This window comes from Pituophis catenifer, unplaced genomic scaffold, assembly GCF_029215685.1.
Source record: "Pituophis catenifer annectens isolate HBS135680 unplaced genomic scaffold, rPitCat1.0.hap2 SCAF_1, whole genome shotgun sequence".
In the NCBI taxonomy this organism is placed as follows: Eukaryota; Metazoa; Chordata; class Lepidosauria; order Squamata; family Colubridae; genus Pituophis; species Pituophis catenifer.
The window spans coordinates 105,516,227-105,537,896 of record NW_027256881.1 but is presented as its reverse complement, the minus strand read 5'-3'; the positions used below and the strand labels follow the sequence as shown (position 1 = coordinate 105,537,896).

General features: G+C 44.1%; 1 protein-coding gene across 1 annotated transcript in view; it reads right to left on the bottom strand.

Annotated features, from left to right (window-relative positions):
- Positions 1-12,181, bottom strand: part of SIM1 (SIM bHLH transcription factor 1) — a 70,822-nt gene extending 58,641 nt beyond the window's left edge. Inside the window, exon 1 of the mRNA XM_070953772.1 lies at positions 12,007-12,181. Coding sequence (XP_070809873.1) covers positions 12,007-12,181 — 175 coding nt within the window. The remainder of the gene's footprint in view (positions 1-12,006) is intronic.
- Between the last annotated feature and the right edge of the window lie 9,489 nt (positions 12,182-21,670).

The following is a 21,670-nucleotide window of genomic DNA, read 5'->3' as shown; positions in this document are numbered from 1 at the left end:
GAACAACTATTTGTGTTCTATTAAACACAGTGTTAAAACATACAACATAAAAAAGAGGGAGGGGAACACCCAAGGACTTGCAGGGTTAACATTTAAAGGATAAGTGTCAACCCTGAAGCTGGCCTGGCCAAAGCCATCTTTATTACTTGGAACCCTGACAATAAGCAGCTATAAGCAGAAATTAATTTAAGGAAGAGTGGGCTTTGAGTCTTAGGTATTTGAGGCATTTTAGAGATCGGCTCCTTTTGCATTTCTGCAGTGCTTTTGCTATGTTCAAAGTGCTAATGAGTCTTTCAAAAAATGTTCAGGAACAGCCAACATGGAGGAAGGCTTCCTAGTGTATGCAGATAGATGAATCCCCATTCTTTTCTTCCTTCAGCTGGTGAGGGGGAGACATCCCACAGACATTAAAGTTACAGACAGCCAACCAGTTTCAATTTAGTTTGCAGTCCTAATTCAACCAGAGATTTTGCAGATCTCCCCATGTTGGTATGGTATCCTGTCCCCTCTCTTGCATCTTCCTAAATGTTTACCTTCAATTAGGTTCTCCTGCATTGATTTCATCCAATTGTACTTATCTATAATCAATATTATAGATTTTTGGAGTAGTAGAATGCTATTGGTGTATCTAGTTCTTAAGAGAATTTGGTCAGCATAAAATAAAACAAAAATAGACTCTAGCCACACAAAAAAATCTTCTAATCTAAATTATCCTGTACAGCAGTGTTTCTCAACCCAAGAACTTCACTTCAACTTGAATTCCACACAACTTAAAAGTTGTTGAAATTGAGAAATGCTTCCATACCTCAATTTTCCCCAAGATGGTCCCCTCTCTATGTGGGGAGACTACAACTCCCAGAATTCCAAGTCATCATGGTAATTGCTTTGAAACCCATCTGGAAAGAAGCAGTGAAGGATGGGTCATTTTTCTTTTGAGGCCAACCACAGAATTTTGCAGAGTCAAGCATATGAAATGTGAGTTTAACAGAAAACCTTAAGGCCGCAGAGAAGGCTGGGCACAACTGGAATTGCTATTCATGGTCATCAATCTATCACTTCAAGCAGAAATTATTCAACAAATATTTTCTTTGAAAACTTCCCCTTAAGCTACAGTATTTGGGTGTTTGTATCCTGGATTGTTTTTTTACACCTGTTAAAGATTTTAGAAGTGATCCTGGGCAGAATTCACACAACATAATATGGTTTGATTTTGGCTGGGCATATTGTATGAATCAAGTCAATGGTGGTTTATTCAATAATCTATAGTTAAATAAGATTTGGGTTGTGATGTGGGAATTCAGCCCCTTCAATGTTTAGGATTGGTTGCCAAGAAGTGATAAAGGAAACTGAAGCTTCCATTTCAGGTTCTCATGCAATCCTAACAAAATTTATCTTCCGCTAGAAGGCTTTTAGTATCAAGGATGGAGAAGAGACCCATCCTTTCTGTAGGTAGAGGAGGTTTCCTCTTAGAAAAAAGAAGACAGGACAATACCTAATTGGGCAAGCCTGATGGGGCACTTCAGTGAGAAACAAACCACCTCTATTGAATTCACTGATTATGGATATGCCTTCCTATTGTATAACTAAAGATAATACCCCATGCATTTAGCTGTAGCTAAAGGCTCTCACTTGATCTGATCTTGAGAATTCTGAAATAGTGTCTTTGCTTCTCCTGCCAATCACTCAACTACTATCACAATTTTTTGTCCAAAGAAGATGGAATTTTCACCACCATTTCTGATCTTCAACTTAAGAGAGTTATGGATCGAGGGACAGCTTCGCTCTTGGTTCATTCCTGTGTGAGTCCACTAACTTGCTGGAGGCTTTTAATCAGATTGTAACGCCCACTTGTAGCTGAAGCAAAAATCTGCTACTAGTGCCTGGGACAATGTTAAACAAGCTGAGAAGACCTTGGAAGATTTTTGGTCAGTCTTGATTGCATTTTCTCAGCTGGAATGTTGTTCATAGAAGGATTCACAGGGTAAACCATACCCTGTCTCCCATTCCTGATTTGCCTGGTCTTGCACAAGCAGCCAGTTCTTTGTACAGATGCCTGAGTAATGAAGATAGGCAACTTAATATGTTCATATGTAGGTTGGAGATATGCTAGAGTGGAAATGGCCTGATCATAGAAGCACATAGTGGGAAGAAATCTTCTAGTCTACCTCTTGCTAGATGCAGGATTCTCTGGAGCACTCATTTTGTTTGGCAGTTGATTCCCCTGGAATAGTGTAATGGAAGCCATTCACCTGAATGACTCATATATTCAGGAAGTGCTTCCTGACATTTGCCCTAGTAGTTTTAAGCCCTGTTTTCTGGCCCTGCCTTCTAGGACACTAGAAAATCCACTCACATCTTTATGGGACAACTCTTCAACTTTCTGAAGACCGTTATCATTCATGGGATGTGTTGATGTTCAAGAAGGTCTACTTCACAAAGTTGTTTGTGGCATGGCAAGTTTCCTTTCATATAGAATTCAGCACTCAATCCCACAAATGTCTTTAAAACATGTCTTCCGAACTATTTTGGTCCAAGTTTAGTACCACTTCCTAAATCACATTTGGAAAGGACCTTAGAGGTCAACTAGTCTAATCTGCTGAAGTCGGAATCTGCTTGTTCTCCTAAAAAGAAAGACTAGATTCTGCTTGGCCATTGAGATTCTTTTGTAAGGCATCAAAGAACTAGCCTATCTTTGGCCAGTAGTCCTAAAATGGTTAAAATAACCATGGCCAAGCAGAATCCAGTCTTTCTTTTTAGGAGAACAAGCAGATTCTGACTTCAGCAGGAAATTAGACTAGTTGGCCTCTAAGGTCCTTTCCAAATGTGATTTAGGAAGTGGCACTAAACCTAGACCATGTTTTAAAGACATTTGTGGGACTGAGTGCTGAACGGTTGTAGAGGAATTGGAGAGCTTTTATTGAAGAGGCTCTACAAATGCCAGGCCATTCCACAGGGTACTGCTTGTTAGTAAGCCTAAAGATTTTGGATCACCTTAGGGAAAACAGACTAAAGCACTCTGCATGTCTAAGATACTCCATCTTCCTCACTTAAAGTTTGGAAAGACCTATTTGATACTATATGGCACTATTCATTTATCTGAATGGGTGATAAAGGAAAGGGATGGAGTTATCTCTGGCCAGGCTCTGGAGAGGCCTGCATCTTTTATCTAGTCTATTCCTCTTCAGTCAGGTGTTTTCATAGCTTACTGAGAAAACTTGGTTGTTGGGCTGCTTCTGTGCAGTCTTTTCAGCCTGGAACCATGGAAGCTTTTCTTTAAGAAACCTGGTAGGCAATGGGAGGATTTCCACACCAGATTTATAGTGTGGTCCAGTCATTGCCTGGACAATCTATCATTAATGCAGACAGGGTTTATATTGCCAGGGCGAGGGCTGGGTGATGCTATAAACTGCTAACGAGGAAACCCTCCGTCTTGCTGACCTTTCCTCTTAATTCTTATTTGACCCACGAGGATTTCATTCTTCCCAGATGAAGGGAGAGAAATTGGTGACTTGTTTTTGAACAAAGCAAATTGATTCAACTGGAAAACTCCCAAGTGTGGCTTTCCTTCCCATAAAGCCCCTAAACCCAATCCATTTCTGATGCACAGCTACAAGCATCTGGCACAAGTTCCAAAGGCTTCGCCTTCAAAGGAAGCAAACGGTCTAATTCTTCTCATTTGCCCATCCATGCCACTTCCTACCTCTTACAGATGCCCTTGACCTCTGCATCTAGGACCAAACCTCAAACACTCGGTGCCACCTTTCTTTCCTTTCAGGGGAGGGGCTGTGTTGGTTTGACAGGAGCATATGAGTTCACAAGCACTCCTCAGCAGGAGTGTCTGTCTGCCTAGGATGGTCAAAAATGGCAGTTCTGCCTATGTTTTACGTGAACACTGTTGTAGCTGTCATTTTGACTTTTTTGACCAGGCTCTGTGGGCATCCCTGGTCCTTAGGTACCTATCTCTGCTGAAATGTGGGCAGGAAAAAAATAGGTGGAGGAAAAGGATCTCTTTAAACCTTAGGCGAAGCAGTCAGATCTGGACTGAAACGGAAACTAATCTCCTATATAAGCCTTATGCCATTCAATTGATCCTTTTTGGTTGTTTACTTAAATGTGTTCTTACTCTAGTTTGAAAATAGTCTTCACATCCATAAATGAACAGTGGCCTTGAAAAAGGAGGAGGAGGCATTTTAAATTAAAAAAGCAAAATCCCCACCACTTTGAAAGTGGGGGTTGCCAAACCAAATGCTCATTCCCTGTCCTGCAGTTCAGTTTCTTATTCAGTACTCACAGCATCTGGCTGCTGTGTTAAAGAAAACATGCCTTATTTCCCCCCAAAACAAACAATTGTAAATTATTAAAGTGATCAATTAAATCGCAAAATATTTATTACAATTCTAATTGTAAATAATTAGTTGGGCTCTCTAGCGTGCATCTATAAAATAATTAATTTACTTTTACGTATCAATAATTATACAAATCATGCAGTTTGATTTTTCTGATGCAGAAATCTGATGAGCACCATGGTTTATCACATCTAGTGAAAAGAAAAACAAAAGCATATTGTGAAAAAGCAGCTTTCTCAAAATAAAGATTGCTGTGTGTAAAATCATGGGTTGTTATTACCGGTAGAGATCAGAATCATATTTTACCAGGGCAATGCGTACACAGGTTTTATTGGGCTGTAAAATGCTACTCAGATTTTTCATGCAAACAGCAACAAAGGAAAAGACATTTTTCATATTTCAGACAAACATCCATCAAGGGAAAATCAGAAGCAAAAGCATATCACCATGTAGGATTTTCACAGGACCAATGATCTGCTACCTTGATCATGAATTTTATTATAATTTAAAAAACCCATTCTGGCAAAAGACAGGCTCAGTCCCTCCCTACACACACACACACAAAATTTGCCAATCAGTCTGATCTCTGTTTTCCATAAATCTACTTCTGTAGCAGTTATGGGAGGGCTTTCGTTCTGCACTTCACATTTCAAGTCCAGATCAAAACTGGAATTAAACAAAGGTTAGCTTAAATGAGAAAAACGTCTGTAAGAAAATAAACACTGAAACCCGAGGCTCAACCCTTTCTCCCAGCAGCAAGAAAAACAACATTCAATCACCCACATGGGAAACGAAGCTTGCTTCCCTTTTCTTCTGTCTCTGAAAATAACTATGCCTTTAGTGGTGAAAATCTAAGCCGCTTTCATTCATTCATTAATTTCAGAAAACAATTTTAAATGGCCGACACTTAAGTGAGCAAAGAGAGATAAATAAAAACTTATTTGAGATTTCTGAGCAGATGTGCGGTTGAAATACGTTACCCTGGTCAGTCACTTCAGGAATCAAATTAAGCCTACTACAATTTTATTTCTTTTTTTTTTTTAAAAAAAAATAGTAATTAAACAGGGTGTCATCCGCCAGTTTAATTATTTGTTTTCAGAGAGGACAGAACGGTTTTTGGCAAAGTTTTATTATTTCTGGACTAGGGGGGGCATATTCGCATCAAGGGAAGGGCACCACAATTGCAAAAGCAAGTCAAACCCATAAATCCAATCACCGGGTCCCTAGACTTAAATGGGAACTCGGTGATATTCATTGAAAATCGCACGGAAAGTAGCTTCAGGAGTTGTTATTTCACCATAAATTGAGCTTTTTATTTCTTAAACAAACAAACAACAAAACTCTCAGAAGCAATCGCAAGAATAACTTCCTTCTTTATTCTCCAGTTTCTCTCAGCACTTCGGAGGAGAGTCGGGCTAGCGGACGTCCCTACGTTGTTGATACTGTTACTTCTTTTAATAGAACCTGCACCGATCTTCACTTGGAAAGGGGGGGAAATTCTGGGCGCAATTTTTGAGTCCCCGGACCGGGTGAAAAAGGAAGCGGTTCCCTATTCCTGCCTGCCCAGGCTTTGCTTGTCTCAGCAGCCCAACCACGGACTCTTTTATTCCTCCCCTGGCTAGATTGGATCGCCTCGCACACCCTTGCCCGCTTTCTGCAGGTGTTCCCAGATTGGCATCATCTGCTCTAGGAAAGCAAAAGTTCCCTTTGGAGGAGCCAGCGGTCTCGGTTTTTGGGAGCGATTTGGCTTGGGAGAGCGGTGGAAGGCTCCTGCGGTTGCAGGTCCAGCATCGCACCCCCCCCACACCCCCTTCCTCCTCCTGCTTGGATTCGAAAACCTTTCGGATTTCCAAAGGACGTTTTTTTTAACAGTAACAGGGTTGGACCTTGGAGGTCATCTAGTCCAACCCTCTGCACACGCAGGAGACCTGTACTAGGGATTCCAACTACTGACCTTTCTGATCCACAAGCTCCGTGTCTTAGCCACTGAGCCACTTAGTCAGTTTTTGTTAGCGCTCTCTATAGCTCACCTCAGTGGAAGCAGCAGACCGGATGCAAAATCCAAATATTTGAAGGGCGCTCCCCCCCCCGAAAATAGCATTTTAACTCCCCCTCCTCAGTTCAGCAATGGAAATAAAGCCCCCCCCATCTCTTTCTGTCTACCTCTTTCCCACGACAGCAGCCAACCCACGGCCGCTTTTTCCTTCCATCCCTCCACCTCCCATTTCCCTCGGGGTTATCACCCCAAAAGTGGAGGAGCTTTAACACAGACCACTGTGCGCACTCTACCTCACCCTTTTTCGATCTGGACTGGAGCCCTTTAAAGATGCGTTGGGCTACAGCTCCCATCGTCCCCAACTGGTGCATGAACCACCCTCCACGCACATTTGCACGAAAGCAGATTGAGGAAGCCTGTCCTCCGACTTTAGCCGGGTTACGTGGTAAACGAGGAAGAGTTGCCGCTAACTCTCCTCTCTATATCCACCCGGGGCTGTGCAAGAGAGAGTATGCACCTTCCACACCGGTATGTGCCTTCCACGGAACCAGTTTAATATTTTTCTGCATGGGATTGTCACGTTTTAATTTTTAGAAAGGGACAACCCAGTGGGTTCTATACATGCATACCTGCCAGTATTAAACCACGCCTTCCTAGTAGGCAAAGGGGATACAGAAATGCGGTTTCAGTGCAACCGCACTGTTGACTTGTCTTCCTTTAAAAAAAAAAAATTGTGAAATGACTCTAAAACACTAGCAGATAACCCTAGGGCCCTGTTCCTAGCACAATGGATGCTGCCCATTTGCAGAAAACGGATGTATCTACAGTTTGGGGGATATCAATTATATTGAGCGAACTGAACTTGTGGGAGATTGTGGCAAAATAAAAGTGGAAGTCTTAAAATGAGCCACAGATTTCTTCCTAGTTTTTTGGAGGAGGAGGAGGAGGAGGAAGAGGAGGAGGAGGGGAGAAGGAAGACAACGACGAAAATGATTAGGACTAGGTGACTTTCTAATTCACGAGAACTCCTGTCGCTTCCGCTGCGGTTTACTCCTTTCAAATCTCCCCTTTCCAATGCCAACCAGCGAAGGACTCTCTGGTCCCTGGGATAGTTTGGTGAGCAGGCCCCGCCCGAGTCAAGGACTGGCGAGAGAAGTGAACCCAGCTCGGCCTTTGCGGCACAGCCTGTGACATTCACCCCATCTTTCAGCCTCAGCTTTTCGCTGGGAAGGTTATCAGCCCTTCTCTTCAACCGACTCCTTCAAATCTATCTACCTCCTCGCTTTTGCACAGTCGGGGAGAGTGGGGGACCGATTTCCCTGTGACTCCAACATCGGTAAGGAATTCAAAATCAAAATCAAAGGCCCTTAGGGACCCTTTTTTTTCGCCCCGCATAATATAATCAGGAGCCCTCCCCCCAAGAGGATTACGAAACGCCAACCCGTATTAGAGACTACATAAAAATCCCAATTGGGGTGGGAGTGGGGATCATGAAAGAAAAGTTATTTATGAGTAACTGCAATCCACCGTTGTTCGCTCAGTCTAGAACATCCTCCCCTTACACCCTTTCCCGACCACCAATCTTAAAGTTTCTCGTCCGTTTCAGCCCAAACCCGAGAAAACGACTTCGCCCGCCCCCCTCCCGCGCCCGCTTCCTTGCTGCCTTTTATAAAGTGGGGGCTTCACAAAGAGCGAAGAACAGTGCTTGGCTTTCAAATCGTTCGGTATTTGCCCAGTGATTGAAGAACCCGAGTGAAAAGGAAAGAAGGCGACACTATCCCCAAGACTGAATCTAGAACTTTTAAACCAAAATTGCCCCCGCCTCTTCTTCGACAATCTGTAGCGTTGTATTGGAGCCTAACTCACCCTTCCCCCGAGATCCCCTCCTTTCTCATACAGCTGTGTGGGGATCCGGAAGGGGCTTGCTCTATCCCCTAGGTACGTTTAAAGCGAGGGGGTTTACTTCATAGGTAAATCGGTGAGGCTCTTACAAACAAGCCGGAAGGCAGCTGCCACTCAGATCCTCCTTGGAAATAAATAGGCTTCACTGAAATCGATGGGATTTAGCACTGAGCAAATATTGGAAGGCTCAGTCTGTAAGGTGAGGATCCTACCCGCTTGCTGAAAAGCAAGGAAGCTGCCTGGGAATCAATGGGATTTAGATCCAGGTGCGTGTTTAGAATCCAATATTCAGTGTCGCTTTTTCTCCTGGCCCAATTTTGGCTCGTATCGATTCCTACACAGGCAATCAAAGCTTCTGCCCTCTGATCCAACCCGCCGCCTTTTCTTCTCTAGTCTTCGAAGTTTTTTTTTGTTTTTTTTTCGGGTGAGTGCTCTGAATTCCCTGCCGGCCGGGCATGGCTTAGCCTGGCATCCCTGGAGGACCCCGGGTTTTAAAGAAGGCTGCCCTGAAAAGGGGGAGGCGAGTGAGGAGGAGAGGACTGCCGCGACCGTTTTTGCTTAAGAACAAGATCCACAAGGTAAACGCGGGATCGAACCGCAGTCGGGCCGGAAGAAGAAGAATCGGAAGGGAGGCAGGCCGCAGGAAAGGGTGCCTAAAGAAGGTGCCACAACTACCTGGAGGGGAAACAGAAGCCACCTCCGGCGATTGCTTTCCGAGCCAAGGAGGGACTTGTTCAGGCCAGGATAGATTTCAGGGGATTCGAACGCTTTAAAAGCCGGAGCCGCTTTCTGAAAACTCGACTTGCGTACGCAGCATGCCCTCTTTCTAAGTACCGCCAGAAATCCGTTTATCTTTAGCCAACCCCCTTCCCACCAAGCGCCTTCAGCATCGCAGCGGCTCTCCGGCTGCCCCAGCATAACCGCTCCATACCCGTGCGCGTTGAGTCCAGCGGCTTGTACTTGGCCGCCGCTAATCCCCCTGAGGCTTGACCTCTCCTCCCCAGCCCGTTTCACCCCCTTCCTGCCCAGATATTCGGCGGCTTTCCAAGTCAAGAGGAGCAGGGACGGGAGACTCCTTCTCCTCCGGCCGCTCTGATTACTCGCAGGCTACTAGCCGCACCATATGCTGCTTCTGATCGAACAAGCCCGCCAGGGAGGTGCGGGTAATTGAGCAGATCCGCCGCGAAGCACGAACTCGAGGTAGCCCGCCGAGATCGAAGCGGTGGGAAAAGCGCGGCTAATCGTCTTGGAGAAGCTGCACCGGGTTTTACCCGTTTGGCTCCTTTCCATCCGTTCCCTCGCGATAAAAATGCCAAAACCAGTCTAAACATCTGGCTGGCTGTGCGACGAACCATAATCACGATAATAATAATCGTCACAACAACGGCATCCCGCTTACGTTCCACCTGAAAGGTGACCTCCAGCAAAGCTCTCCGAAGAGAAATATATTTAAAAATCTAATCTCCAATGCTTTTGCCGGCGCTTTCTTTCAAAGGTTTTTTTCTCCCCGGACAGAGGACACCTAACGCTAAGACTCCCCGGCCTGTCTTTTTTAAAATGCCGCGTTACTGGGTGGCTTTCCCAAGGCGACAGCGCAATTCGGTCACCGCTGAGTAGGTTTCGGTCTCTGGGTGCAAGCATCAGGTAGAAGAAATGCCCCATTTTCCCTAAAGCGCGCCCAAAGGTACCCGCAGATAATTTTCATTGAAAGCAAAGAGGCTTCCTTGCGAACAAATGGTTTGCTTTTATATCCCGCTGATCCCCGCGTTGTAAACCTCAGTAAATACACGAATTCTCGAAATCTTTGGCTACCTCATACAACCCCCCCCCCAAAAAAACCCCTGCTGGAATGCAACGGGAACCTTATTTCAAAGTGAATTATTTCAAAGTAAACCTATGGCAATAATAGCCCTTTCCATTATCTTTCGCTGGTCACGATCCAGCTCAAATCAAGCGCTTGTGCCCTCCCGCGCTCCTTTTAGTGCGGTTCTTCAAGCAAGCGGTTAATTCTGCTGCTCTTGAAGTCAGTAGGGTTTAAAGAAATATAACCTGGGTCTCCTGCCGTGCAAACAGCTTGGCTGTCATGTTAATACACTGTATTGGACATCGTCAAATCGGGAAACAGGTAAAAAACCCCAGTCCCAAATCTAGTTACTTTGTTGTTCTAATCCCAGATGTACACATATGTTCTATGTTTACATCACAAGCTTACTTGGAAAGAAGTTCCATTTTAAAGGGTTTGTAAAAACTTCAAAGGCAATAGGATAAAGATTCAGTTTCTATTAAATTCTAACTTGACAAATTGATTGAAAATTCACTTTCATTAACAGATGTGGAAATACAAATCTCTTCCTACTGTTTTCTTACTCTGGTTCATAACAACATTTTTTTGTATCTATAATATTACATGTGTCCATAAATTCCACTGGGAAAAACTACAAGCCTCAATGGCCAGCCCATCTTTGCTGACTTTTTCCAATCCCTAGCTAGAATAAAATTTTAAAGTAGTTACATATCCCAATACACAAAACCCTTGAAAAAATTAAATCTGCTGAGATATTTGTTAATCCTACATCAATTTTCCTGATAAATCTACATAGGATTGTCTCATTAGACTTCCAGATGTGATAAATTCTGAACGTCTTTTTTTTTTTTTTTTTAGTTTTACAGAACTACTCTTGGGACCTTTATTCTAGGAAACACTAATAGTTATAGAGATAGTTAGAATTTGGGCTCTGCAAAAGAAAATTCTCTTGCTCACATTTCACTAGAAAACCCTTAGAGTTGTATGAAAGCTCCTTAGACTTGTATGCTCTACCTACCTACTTGTAAGGATTTGTTTTTTTCTTTAAAGGCTGGGCGAGGAGGGGAAAAAAAGTGCCTCATATTCCAGTTTCTGGCCTCACTTTCTTCAGTGTGGAGTTTACTGACTTTTTCTCACTCAGGTTTTGACTTCCATCCTGTGCCAGGCATGACAACAGTGTTTTCCCACCCTAAAGATAAGAACATGTTCATCTGAGGGATGAAATATGACTTTCCTAGCCAAAGAGGCCTTATTCCAAGGAAGGGTTTTATTTCCCCAATCACCTGGATGCAGAACCCAGGCAAAGACTGTAATTTCTACTTGGTTTCCAAAGTATCATGGATATTCGATCCAGATGTGCCACATTCATACATATTCATATTTGAGATTTCTTTCTTATGCATCTCTCTTTCTTCCCTCACTTGGAGTTGTGCCGCTTTGGTCCACACAATAGAAACCAGGGCTTAGGATCTGGATCAATATTTAACTTGGTATTAATTTCTTGCCTTCCTTCTTCCCTCCTCCCCAATTTTTTCTATTGTAAATATGAGGGAGATGCCCGTTGGGGCAATCCACGTGGCTTGACCGGGCAGAGGGGTGAGTGGGATAGTTTGTTTGTTTTAGTCACTGGAAGTGGCAGCTGCGCTCACAGCTTCATTGCCAAAGGTGCCTCTGGTTCCCCCAGCCAAACAGGCCCTATGTACCAAAGAGGAAAAGGTTTGGGGGGGAGGGGAGGAGGGGGAGGAGGAGGAGGAAGAAGTAGCAGACAAAAGAGGAAAGTCTCCACAGCACTTCCTGCAAAATCCACACAACTTCTGCCCTAAGAACAGTCGCTCTGGAAGTTCTCTTGAGTAAACAAAAGAGGCGGAAAGTTGGCCCAGCCAGGAAGAATAACCCTATTGGTTCCACTCTCCCCAAGGCATTAGAGAGATGGAAGGCTCAGGAGGGGTGCTACTTACCTTCCGGGAAGACCACCCTCATTTTTAAGTAGCTGGTAGTGAGCCGAATGATGGAGGCCTTGTCCAGTTGCGAGGTGATAGCCGAAGGCAAAGGCAGAAGCTTGGCCAGTTCGTAGAATTCGCTGTTTTCTTTCTCCCGCCTAGTTCGGGCAGCATTTTTGGATTTCTCTTTCATGGTGCTTTCTTTCCCCTTCTCTGCGACCAGGCCAGCTCCGCAGATGCATCCAAGAAGAAAGATCACTCCCAGCAAAGCATGGCCAGCTCCGCTTGGCTTGGCGTCCCTAGTCTAAGCCATTTCTCCAAAACCTCCGGCGCTGGGGTTCAAGTGGGGAGGAGGCGAGCGCAGAGCGGCCTTACCAGCTGAGAAGCGGCATTATATGAAACCCTCGATTTCAACAAAGCCGCCGAGAGAACCCACCAAGAGAGGAATCCAGAGGAAAGAGTCCCAAAGGCGTGGTTGACTCTCAGAAATTTAGCCCAGGACTCTTCCTTTTCTGTTGGCCAAAGTAACTCCTCCGCCCAGGAGACCTCATAGCGCTTCTCTTTTGGGCACCCCTTCCTCTTTCTCAGGATCTCCAAGCTTCGGGGCGCAGGCCTTTGGCAATCGGCAGACCCAGGCCCCCTTCCTTCAAGCAGCTGTGAAGACAATAGCGGCGGGAGAGGGAGACAGAAAAAGTCAAAGGTTAATATTCTGACAAGGGTCCTCTTTTGATAAAATCTGCCAAGCGGGAATCCCTTCGCCCATTCATTAAGCCCACGAATACATTACGGGGACTTTGAAAGAACTCATCATAGGATTCTGCCATAGGTGCCGCGCAAGTCTGCAAAATGAAGACTGAGAGAGACTGTTGCTTTTAAGCAACGGCTGGAAAGGAATAAAGTCGAGGGGATTTAAAGGCCCTTGGAGGCTCCCGGACGGAAATACCGAAGGGAATTGATACGGGTCGGAAAGTGAGATCTCTTTCCACTGCGGCTTCGCATCTGGCCGATTCCAAATAACCTTCAGCGTCGCTCCAGAGTTTTGAAAAGAATGTTCACAGCAATAATTTTTGAGGAGAGCCCCCCCATCCCTCTGGACTTTCTCCATGTTAAGCAGAGATGGGCTTCGTGCGATATGTAATTTATACATAAAGAAGTTATAAGGAGATAAAGGGGCCCATTCGAATGACCACGCGCGTCTGTTTATATATAAAAAATGCTCAGATACCAATTTCTAATTTCCCCATTTCCTTCTAGCAGCCACTCCTTCTTTGAGGGACGGTCGGCTTCGTTTAGCTAAGCTATAAGCCAGCCACTTCCTCATAAACTCTTCATCCACAAACCCCACTTACGCCTTATTTGATCTGCTGGGCAACTTTCTTACGCCTTGGCCAAAGTCCCCTTTGGAAGTCATTATCACGAACCCCAATTTAAACCCGGAGCTCCGACTTAAACGCTTCGAGGATGGCGATCCCTTCGGTAAATAATACCTGTCTTCTCCCTCCCTCCCCACCCCTCCCATCCCATAAGTCGAAGCATAGAGCAAAGTGACCGCTTACCGCTCGGCGTTTTCCATTCACCCCCGTTTCGAAATCGCTCTTTTGCGGTGTGAAGGTTTTTAAAAGGGTCACCGCCTGCCTTCCTTCCCCCCTTTCCCTTTGTGCAGAGATACGTAGAGCCAAAAAGCGCATCTTTCAGCTAGACAAGCCGCCCAGGAGAAGAACGAGGGTGACTCCTTGCCGATCCAAAGACAAGAGTTACTTTCCCTCTCCCGCCCAGTCCCCCCTCCCACCGCAGCAGCCTCCGGGTGTCTCCTGTTTCTCCCTCCCCCAACTGCCGCCCCCTCCACCTACCTGCACTCCCCAAGGCCAAGGTGACAGTGGCGAGCGAGACTTTAATAAAGATCAGGGAGATCCGTCAAAGGTGGAAAAGTTCTTCTCCCACGGGTGGGAAGTGGAGATCTGTGCCTTCTCATCCTCTAGCGTTGCTGTCCGGCTCGTCCAGGATTGTAATCGAGAGGAAGCGACAGTTAATGAGGAATCCTTAATTTTCAGGCTGAGAAATGCCTAATAAACTTCTGGATAGCCAAAAGGGCTTTTTACCTAACTTCATTTCTCAGCCCTGCTTCAGTCTGCCCGGCCTTAATGCCACTCACACGGCAAGCTGGCTTCCTATTGGAACAGAGCTCCGAAGGGCCGGCCTCTTACTGGTTGAGCGGCGGAGTCACGTCACCCGTTTCTGGACACACCCCTTTTTACCCTTGTGAGGGCCTGAAAACACCGGAGCTGCGTCCAGTTTGTGACCTCTCGGCTCCCGAGTGGACGCGGGAAAGGACACCTGGCTCGCTTCTTCTGCGGAGTCCCAGAAAGAGGCTAAGGAACTGCCCCGTCCCGGAAACGGAGCAAACTGGGAACAAGTGGGTCTTTCTGTTCTCTCCTGCAAGACTCTGCTCAGTTAAAAAAAGCCTTTACTTCTGGCAAGAGGGGACGGGGAAAAGTTTGTAGAAAAGACTTTTCTAAACCTGTACCAAAATGTCCGCTTCCCTGCGAGTAAATATCGAGTTTCCATTAGGTCTTGCAGGTCAGGCGACTTGCACTTATTGTCGTAGGAAACGGGGAAAAGAATGCACACGTGTAATATAAGTAATCATGGAGTCCGGGGTTTAAATATATTTGGTGGTGGAAAGCCATTCCTTTGCAAGGTCTTTATACCTTGCCAGCTTTAAAAAAAAAAAAAAAACCTGTATCAATGTACGAACTAGCTGACTTGAAATCTAAGACGGTCTTAAAAGTTATTTCGTCCAACTGAATACCCGAGAGATTGCAACACGGAGATTAGTTCCGCAGCTCGAGTTGTTCAAAGGAATCCGATCCTAAGTACTCGGAAATGAATTCCACAATATTGGAAATATGCCGTTAAAGAAATTTTCTGCAGAACGCCTTTCTATTTATTAGCTGAATTTGGATTTGAGGTACTTAACATGCTTCTTCGGGGAATAGGGAATATAACAGGAATTATTTTGGCTATTTTACAACTCGACCTTCCCCAACGCACCCATTAAAAGCCTCTCTTCTCAATTTCAGGAACAGTCCCACCCACAGTCGGGTGGTTAATCTCGCCAGGCTTGACGGTGTAATAAAATGAAAAAAATCTGTTTTGGCAGAAACTGGGGTTCAGGTCAATAGAACAGCCAAACTCTTTCATACACACTTTATCCCTCTTTAAAAGCAGAAGGTAGGAGAGTAGCGATCCGGGTTAGAAAGAAATGCAGTATTGGAAAGTTGGAGACAGAATCTCATCCAGCTCGTGAGAGCTGCTGGTTCTTGGGGAAAAAAATCCCAATGAATCGAATGCAATTGATTCCCGCTAAGTATGCAGGGTTTCAATCCGACTTTTCTTTTTCAAACGGCAAGATTGCAAAAGCCTAATCGTTTCGCTTTTGCAACGCTGCAGATCTCTCAAAATGCTCCTTCGCCTTCCTCCGCTCAAATATCGCTCGAATTGTTAAAAAAAATAAAATAAATCCAAAGACCAATGTACCCTGGCACATGCATGCGCATAAACTGCGTTGTCTTGTGGCCGAATATGAATCTTCGCATGCTCCCCTGCGTGGATATAGGATCGCCTTGATCGTAAGAAAATTTAGCATCTCCGAACGCAAATCTAGCGCAGAACATTGTAGTGAAAATTTCTTGCAGCCTCCTGTCTGATGTGTGAGTTCAAAATATCTGCTCGGGTTTTCAAGGGAGCGGAAGGCCACAGGCCCCTGTCCAAGGAGGTTTGAAAGGCTCAAAACCCTCTTGAGTTTTGAGACTTCGAGGATCCAGGTTCTTGATGAGAGCCAGTCTGAATAGAGGAGGATCTGCTTACCATGTAGAGTAGCTTCAAAAGGTATTCCTTTCCCTTACTCCAGCGTTTGTTTTGCGCAACAGCTGATAGATTTAGAAATTGCGGAAAGATTTCTTTTGAGGTGAGGTGCAGATGTTCTCCGAATTCGTTGGTGTTGACCAGCGCCAAGTAAGATTATACCCTATTAAGTGAGAACGAGAAGCGAAGGTTCCCATTCGGCCCAGCTTGCTCTTGAACACCAGGTGTGTTCACGCGGGCGCGCGCGTGTAGGATCTGCTTTACACACACATTAAGCCATAATGTTTTGTTTCGGCTTAAGGTATTTTATAAACCCAGACCTGTGATTCGTAGCTCACTGTGCTATGTGAACCCAAGGAAATGTGACTTATTCAAGCACCCACTGTAAAAAAAAATCCCTGATTGTGAATCAGATCGTTTAAATGGTGTATGTAAGGTTGGGGGGGGGGTTGTTCTTTTCCGACCTAAACGATACTGCTTAAAGATACACCCTATCACTTCGGCTGTGACGTTCATTGTTCTTTCAAAGCTCTGAAGTCAGAATGCCATCAGGTGGATGTAACAAGTGTTTCTACGCCCAAGTCGAACGCAGTTCCCGCCTAGTCGATCAACCGATTCCTTTCAAATGTGATTTTTTTAAAAAAGGTACGGATGGCTGGATTTTAGAGCCACTTATTTGAAAGTCCGATTTTCCATCGGCCAAAAATCCTAATGCATGCTTATTCCTGTTCGTTTGTCATAACGGGATTTTTTTTAATAAACACAGTAAAAGAGTCAGTATATTGCAGCGTTGGATCTGGATCGGAGAGACCGATTAAAAAACTATTGGACACCCAGAGCTGACTTCCCAGAACTGTTGTGCGAATAAAATGAAGGGAGACCCTTCGGTCGGGTCTCTTGAGCCTCTCAGAAGCAAATCCGAAACACAAATGCAAGAAGTAAATAAATAAACGATTAGCATCTGACAGCATCTTGGCAGTTTGCGGCTCACGCTAAATGTAAACAAATCTCTGCTACGCTCCGTCTGTTAGCAACCTCTCTCTCCTTTTTTTAAACCCGCTGCAAAAATGAAACGATCAGGAAAGCAGAATCAAGCGGTGTATAAGAAACAGAGGAGAGCGGCGAGGCCGGAGTAACGTTGTCCCGTCTAGATTTGCCGGCAATCTGATTCTGAATCCCGAAGGAGAAATCGGGCAAGTCCCGGCGTCGAAACACTTCCAAAATCGCCTAGCCGTAGATGTACTCCCAAGCCAAGGGAGAGGCCTCTCTTGAGGACAGAGGAACCGGAGGGAGAAGGGAGACAACGCTGGGCCTTCCTAGAAGTAAAACTGTCTCCCTCGATCCGGAAGCCTGCAGGTCAGGTCGGAGTCGTTCTTCTCGGCAAACACATGGGGGGGGGGGAAAACACGCGAGGGAGCGAGAAGCAGGTCCTGAAAGGCGCCGGATGGGTCGGTGCCTCAAAAGCCGGTTCCCCACGCGGGATTTCTGGCGTTTCCACAGCGGGCCGTGGTTGTGGCGAGACATCGTCGAGGCTTCCCCCCCCCCTTCTTTTAGCGCCACTCAGCCCCGGAACAAATCTGCAGGTGCCCAGCGGCCTACAGAATACGTTTATTCTGAAGTAAACACTGCGCTTAAAATGCCTCCGAGGCCGGCAGCTTGGCCTTCTTTCCAAGCCTGTTGGCAGCAGCAGCGGATCCCGATGGCCGCTGGGAAGTTTACCGCCGCGGCTGTGAAGGCCCCGCCGCCATTGCCGGCTCTGAAGGAAAGCCGGAAACGGACTCAACGTGTTTGTGCGAAATTAGCGGTTTCCTTTGGCCTCCGGGAAGTCTGAGAGTGGCGGGAAGGAGAAAGAGCCAAGGGAGACGCATTATAGGCGCAATTAGGTGAAGGGGATATAAGGATTGCAGTAGTGGTGAAATCCAATTTTTTTTTACTACCGGTTCGGTGGGCGTGACTTGGTGGGCGTGGCAGAAGGATACTGCAAAATCTCCATTCCCATCCCACTCCTGGGGGAAGGATATTGCAAAATCTCCATTCCCACCCCACTCTGGGGCCAGCCAGAGGTGGTATTTGCCGGTTCTCCGAACTGCTCAAATTTTCTGCTACCGGTTCTCCAGAACCTGCTGGATTTCACCCCTGGATTGCAGCATCTATCCATTCAGGCAGTGATGTGGGGACCAAGCCCCCCAGTGTTCTCAATGGCCAATGGGAATTGTAGTTCCAAGTTTAAGGCATTAGCTTGAAGAAGGCCTGGTGGCTCAGCAGACTAATAGCATTGTGATTAACACCAGCTGTCTGCAATTACTGTAAGTTCGAATCTCACCAGGCTCAAGGTTGACTCAGCCTTCCATCCTTTCTAAGGTAGGTAAATTGAGGACCCAGTTTGTGGGGGCAATAAGCTGACTTTGTTTAAATATACAAAAGTATGAAGGCTATTGCTTAACGCATTGTAAGCCGCCCTGAGTCTCCAGAGAAGGGTGGCATATAAATCAAATTTAAAAAAAAAGGCGATAGCAGCACTAGCTGCAAAATGGGCACTGTGTCCTTGAATACAAGATACCTATCTGGGCAAGGAGAGAAGCAGTGGCTTATCCATCATTGGTGGACCACCTTTGGAAACAGGAACTGGTTGGATTATAAATTGAGTCTCTGGGACTCTTCTCCCATTTTATTGCTTCTCAGTTTTTGGATATTCCTAGCTAAGGAATAATGATAGGAAGGAAGACCATTGCTTGTTTTGAAATACTCTCCCATCTTTCTTGATCCTGTAAACTCACTCCTATATGATTAATGAACTTCTGGCCTGGAGTCCTGCTAGCCCAGAAATTCCCTTAGTTAAATTCTTCACACTTAACTACAAACTATGCCAGGATAAGCTTTTTTTCCCAGTTAGGAGAAATCCATACAATTCACGAAATGCTTCATATCAAGATTTGGACCCATTGTGAAACTAAGCAGTAGCCTACAGGTATCTTGAGGAAATGGAAGTCCTCCAATCTGTTCTTTTGGGACTTGATTTTGAGAAAGGGCAAATTACAGAGTCCCCTTCTGGTGCGGGATTTAGCATTGTGACTGAATCACTGATGTCAGCTTGTTGAAGTAAAGTGGGAAATATCTTCATGTGACAAGCTAACATGCACAAAACACACTTCCACAAATGGAGGAACTGGATTCAAAGGAAATATCTCAGAATAGTCTGGATTCATCCTCCTCTGTTGAGGGCTCAGTTATATACCTTCAGTGTGTGTTTGAGTTATGGTGAGCTCTCTAAAGTGAGAATGCCCCAGCAAAGTGAATTTGAACAGATTTCCTATCTAACAATTCAGGAGAACCCATGTAGTTGGCAAAACCTGACCAACCTTTGCTGATCTTGAAAAATTAAGTAGGTTTGGACCTGACTAATGCTTGATAGGAGACCATCAAAAATTTGCCAGACTATAGGCTGGACCAGAAGTTGCCAAACTTCTTAAAAACAGAAATGGCAAGCCAAGAAAACTTCATAGATTTGTCCATGCAGTTATTAGCCTACTCTACTGGAAACAGATTTTATTTTTTAACAGAGTTGCCCGTTGAAATATTGGATTATAAAGAAATAAATTATGCTTTAAATTAGTCTGCTGGTTGGCCTTCAGTAATTAATTTAATTATAAATTGTGGTGTAAACTAATCAAATTATTATCTTCTGCAGCATATTCTTTAGGATAGAATAATCTGTCTTTTTAGATACTACCATTGTATTGTATTGCCTCTTTTTTAAATTAAATTGCTTAGTTTGAACAGGTCACCATATAACATAAAAACAAGAATAAGGCAATGTCCAAATGTTTTAGACTTCAATTCCCATAAACTCCAGATAGCATGGCAAGGGATTATGGGAGCACACCCAGCAATATACATAATGCCTGGAAGATACCAGGATGCTTAGACTTTTTCTAGAATCTTGTCTTTGTATAGTAAATAAAATGGAATATTTATATTACAGTCTATTGAGGAACCTCATTCTAATCCCTTTTAGAAATGGACTCTCCCCCCGTTTTACTGTACTTATAAAATATATAGCTCACTTTTCTGATTGAATAGAAAACAATTCATAACAATTCTAGAACTCTAATAAAACCACAAGTAAAACAAAATATAGTTTTCTTAGATTTAAAAGCTAGGAACTTAAAAGATGTGTGTATGCCAACACATTGAACCAGGCCCTTTGGAAATACTATGAAAGTGAGAAGGGATTTGGGATCCAAATACTCATTTATTTAAGCACAAGCTTTGGGTAAGTGAGGATGATTCAAATGTTGACTGGAGTTCTTTTCCCATTTACCAAGAAATAGGTTGAATTCAGTAGAATGATATTTTGATTTGATGTGTACAAAACTGCACTGCCAGATTACAATCCTGATAGGCACCCCTTTCCTAATAATAAGCCCCACTAACTAAAGATTCAGACCACATCCCCACTCTTGACTTAAGTGCTATTCACTCCTCCTCATGTTGGCAAAAGAGATTGCTGTTACAAATGTGGTTTCTGGAGCATTGATTCCATCCTGGGTTTGTCACATTTCTAGTGAATGTGTTGTCTTCCCTCTTAGATATGCTAAAACACTCTTCTCCTTTTCTCCAGCATTGTCACCTTTCTTTTTATTAATTAGCAAATTTACACAAACTCTAACAAGGAGGTATAGGGCTTTTGTGTCTTCCTGAGATGAGGATAATGATGATTTATTAAACTTGTATGCCTCCTGTTTCTAATGGTGCTGAGTGAATCACAATGATCAAACACATTATTATTAGAAATATTTATTTCTCCTTTTCTGGTTCTAATAGTCATATGCCTAATTGCTTTGCAAAACTATCTTTTCTTAAGGGCATATTGCAGTGGTAATAGTTACTTGTGTGCAGTGAATAGATGTGTGTATGGGACAAAAAGGGAAGTTAGGTGAAGCAATATGACGTGTACTGCTAAATATCCTAACTGTGATTATAAAAAGTAGTGTGTGAATGTAGCCAGTAAGAGAGTAAACAACTAAGAGAAATGGCAGGGATGGATCCCAGTCAATATTGCAAGGGAAGGTGTGTTGATTTCCCTAACAATTACACAATAACAAATCTAACTGGCAATAAATGGCTGTAGACAAATATGAGGGATTTCATCATATCTACCTCTGAAGGTTAGCATTTTCTGAGAAAGTGTCAAAATGAAGAAAAATATTGGTAGCATCAGCAGCTGCTATTTTTGGCATTCCAATTAAACCTTAAAAATGAGCACTACATACAACAGAGGGATGAAAACATGGTTTGAAATATTCAGAAGAAAAGAAACTGCCTATGATCAATGAAGGTTTTCAGGAAACCCGAAAAGGGCAAATAATTCTGGTGTGATGTAAAAGAGATGCAAAATCAATACAGTTATTCAGAGTTATGCAATCATCTCATGCTTTATTTTTTTCTAAATTTGTCACTGATACTTGGGAAAGTATTTCTGAATATTTCCAACATATAATATATATATAACGTATATCCACTTGGATTTTCAGAATAAAGGTTGCTTTAAACCCCACTCCCCCCATGAATGGAGAAATGATAAATTGTTTTTATCGTTCCTTGATGGAACAACTCTGGAAGATGTCCACAGCTTGGGATGATCCCTGCGCTTCAGGACTGCAAGCCTAGGATGTAATCCTTCTCCTCCTCAGCTAGTTTCCAATTTGGAACCCCATTTTAATTATACTTTATAATCTTTGTAGACATTAAACTATCCAAAACTGTTTTCATGTCCCAGTGGCTTTAATAGTATAGTATTTTAAAGTACCTGATCTCT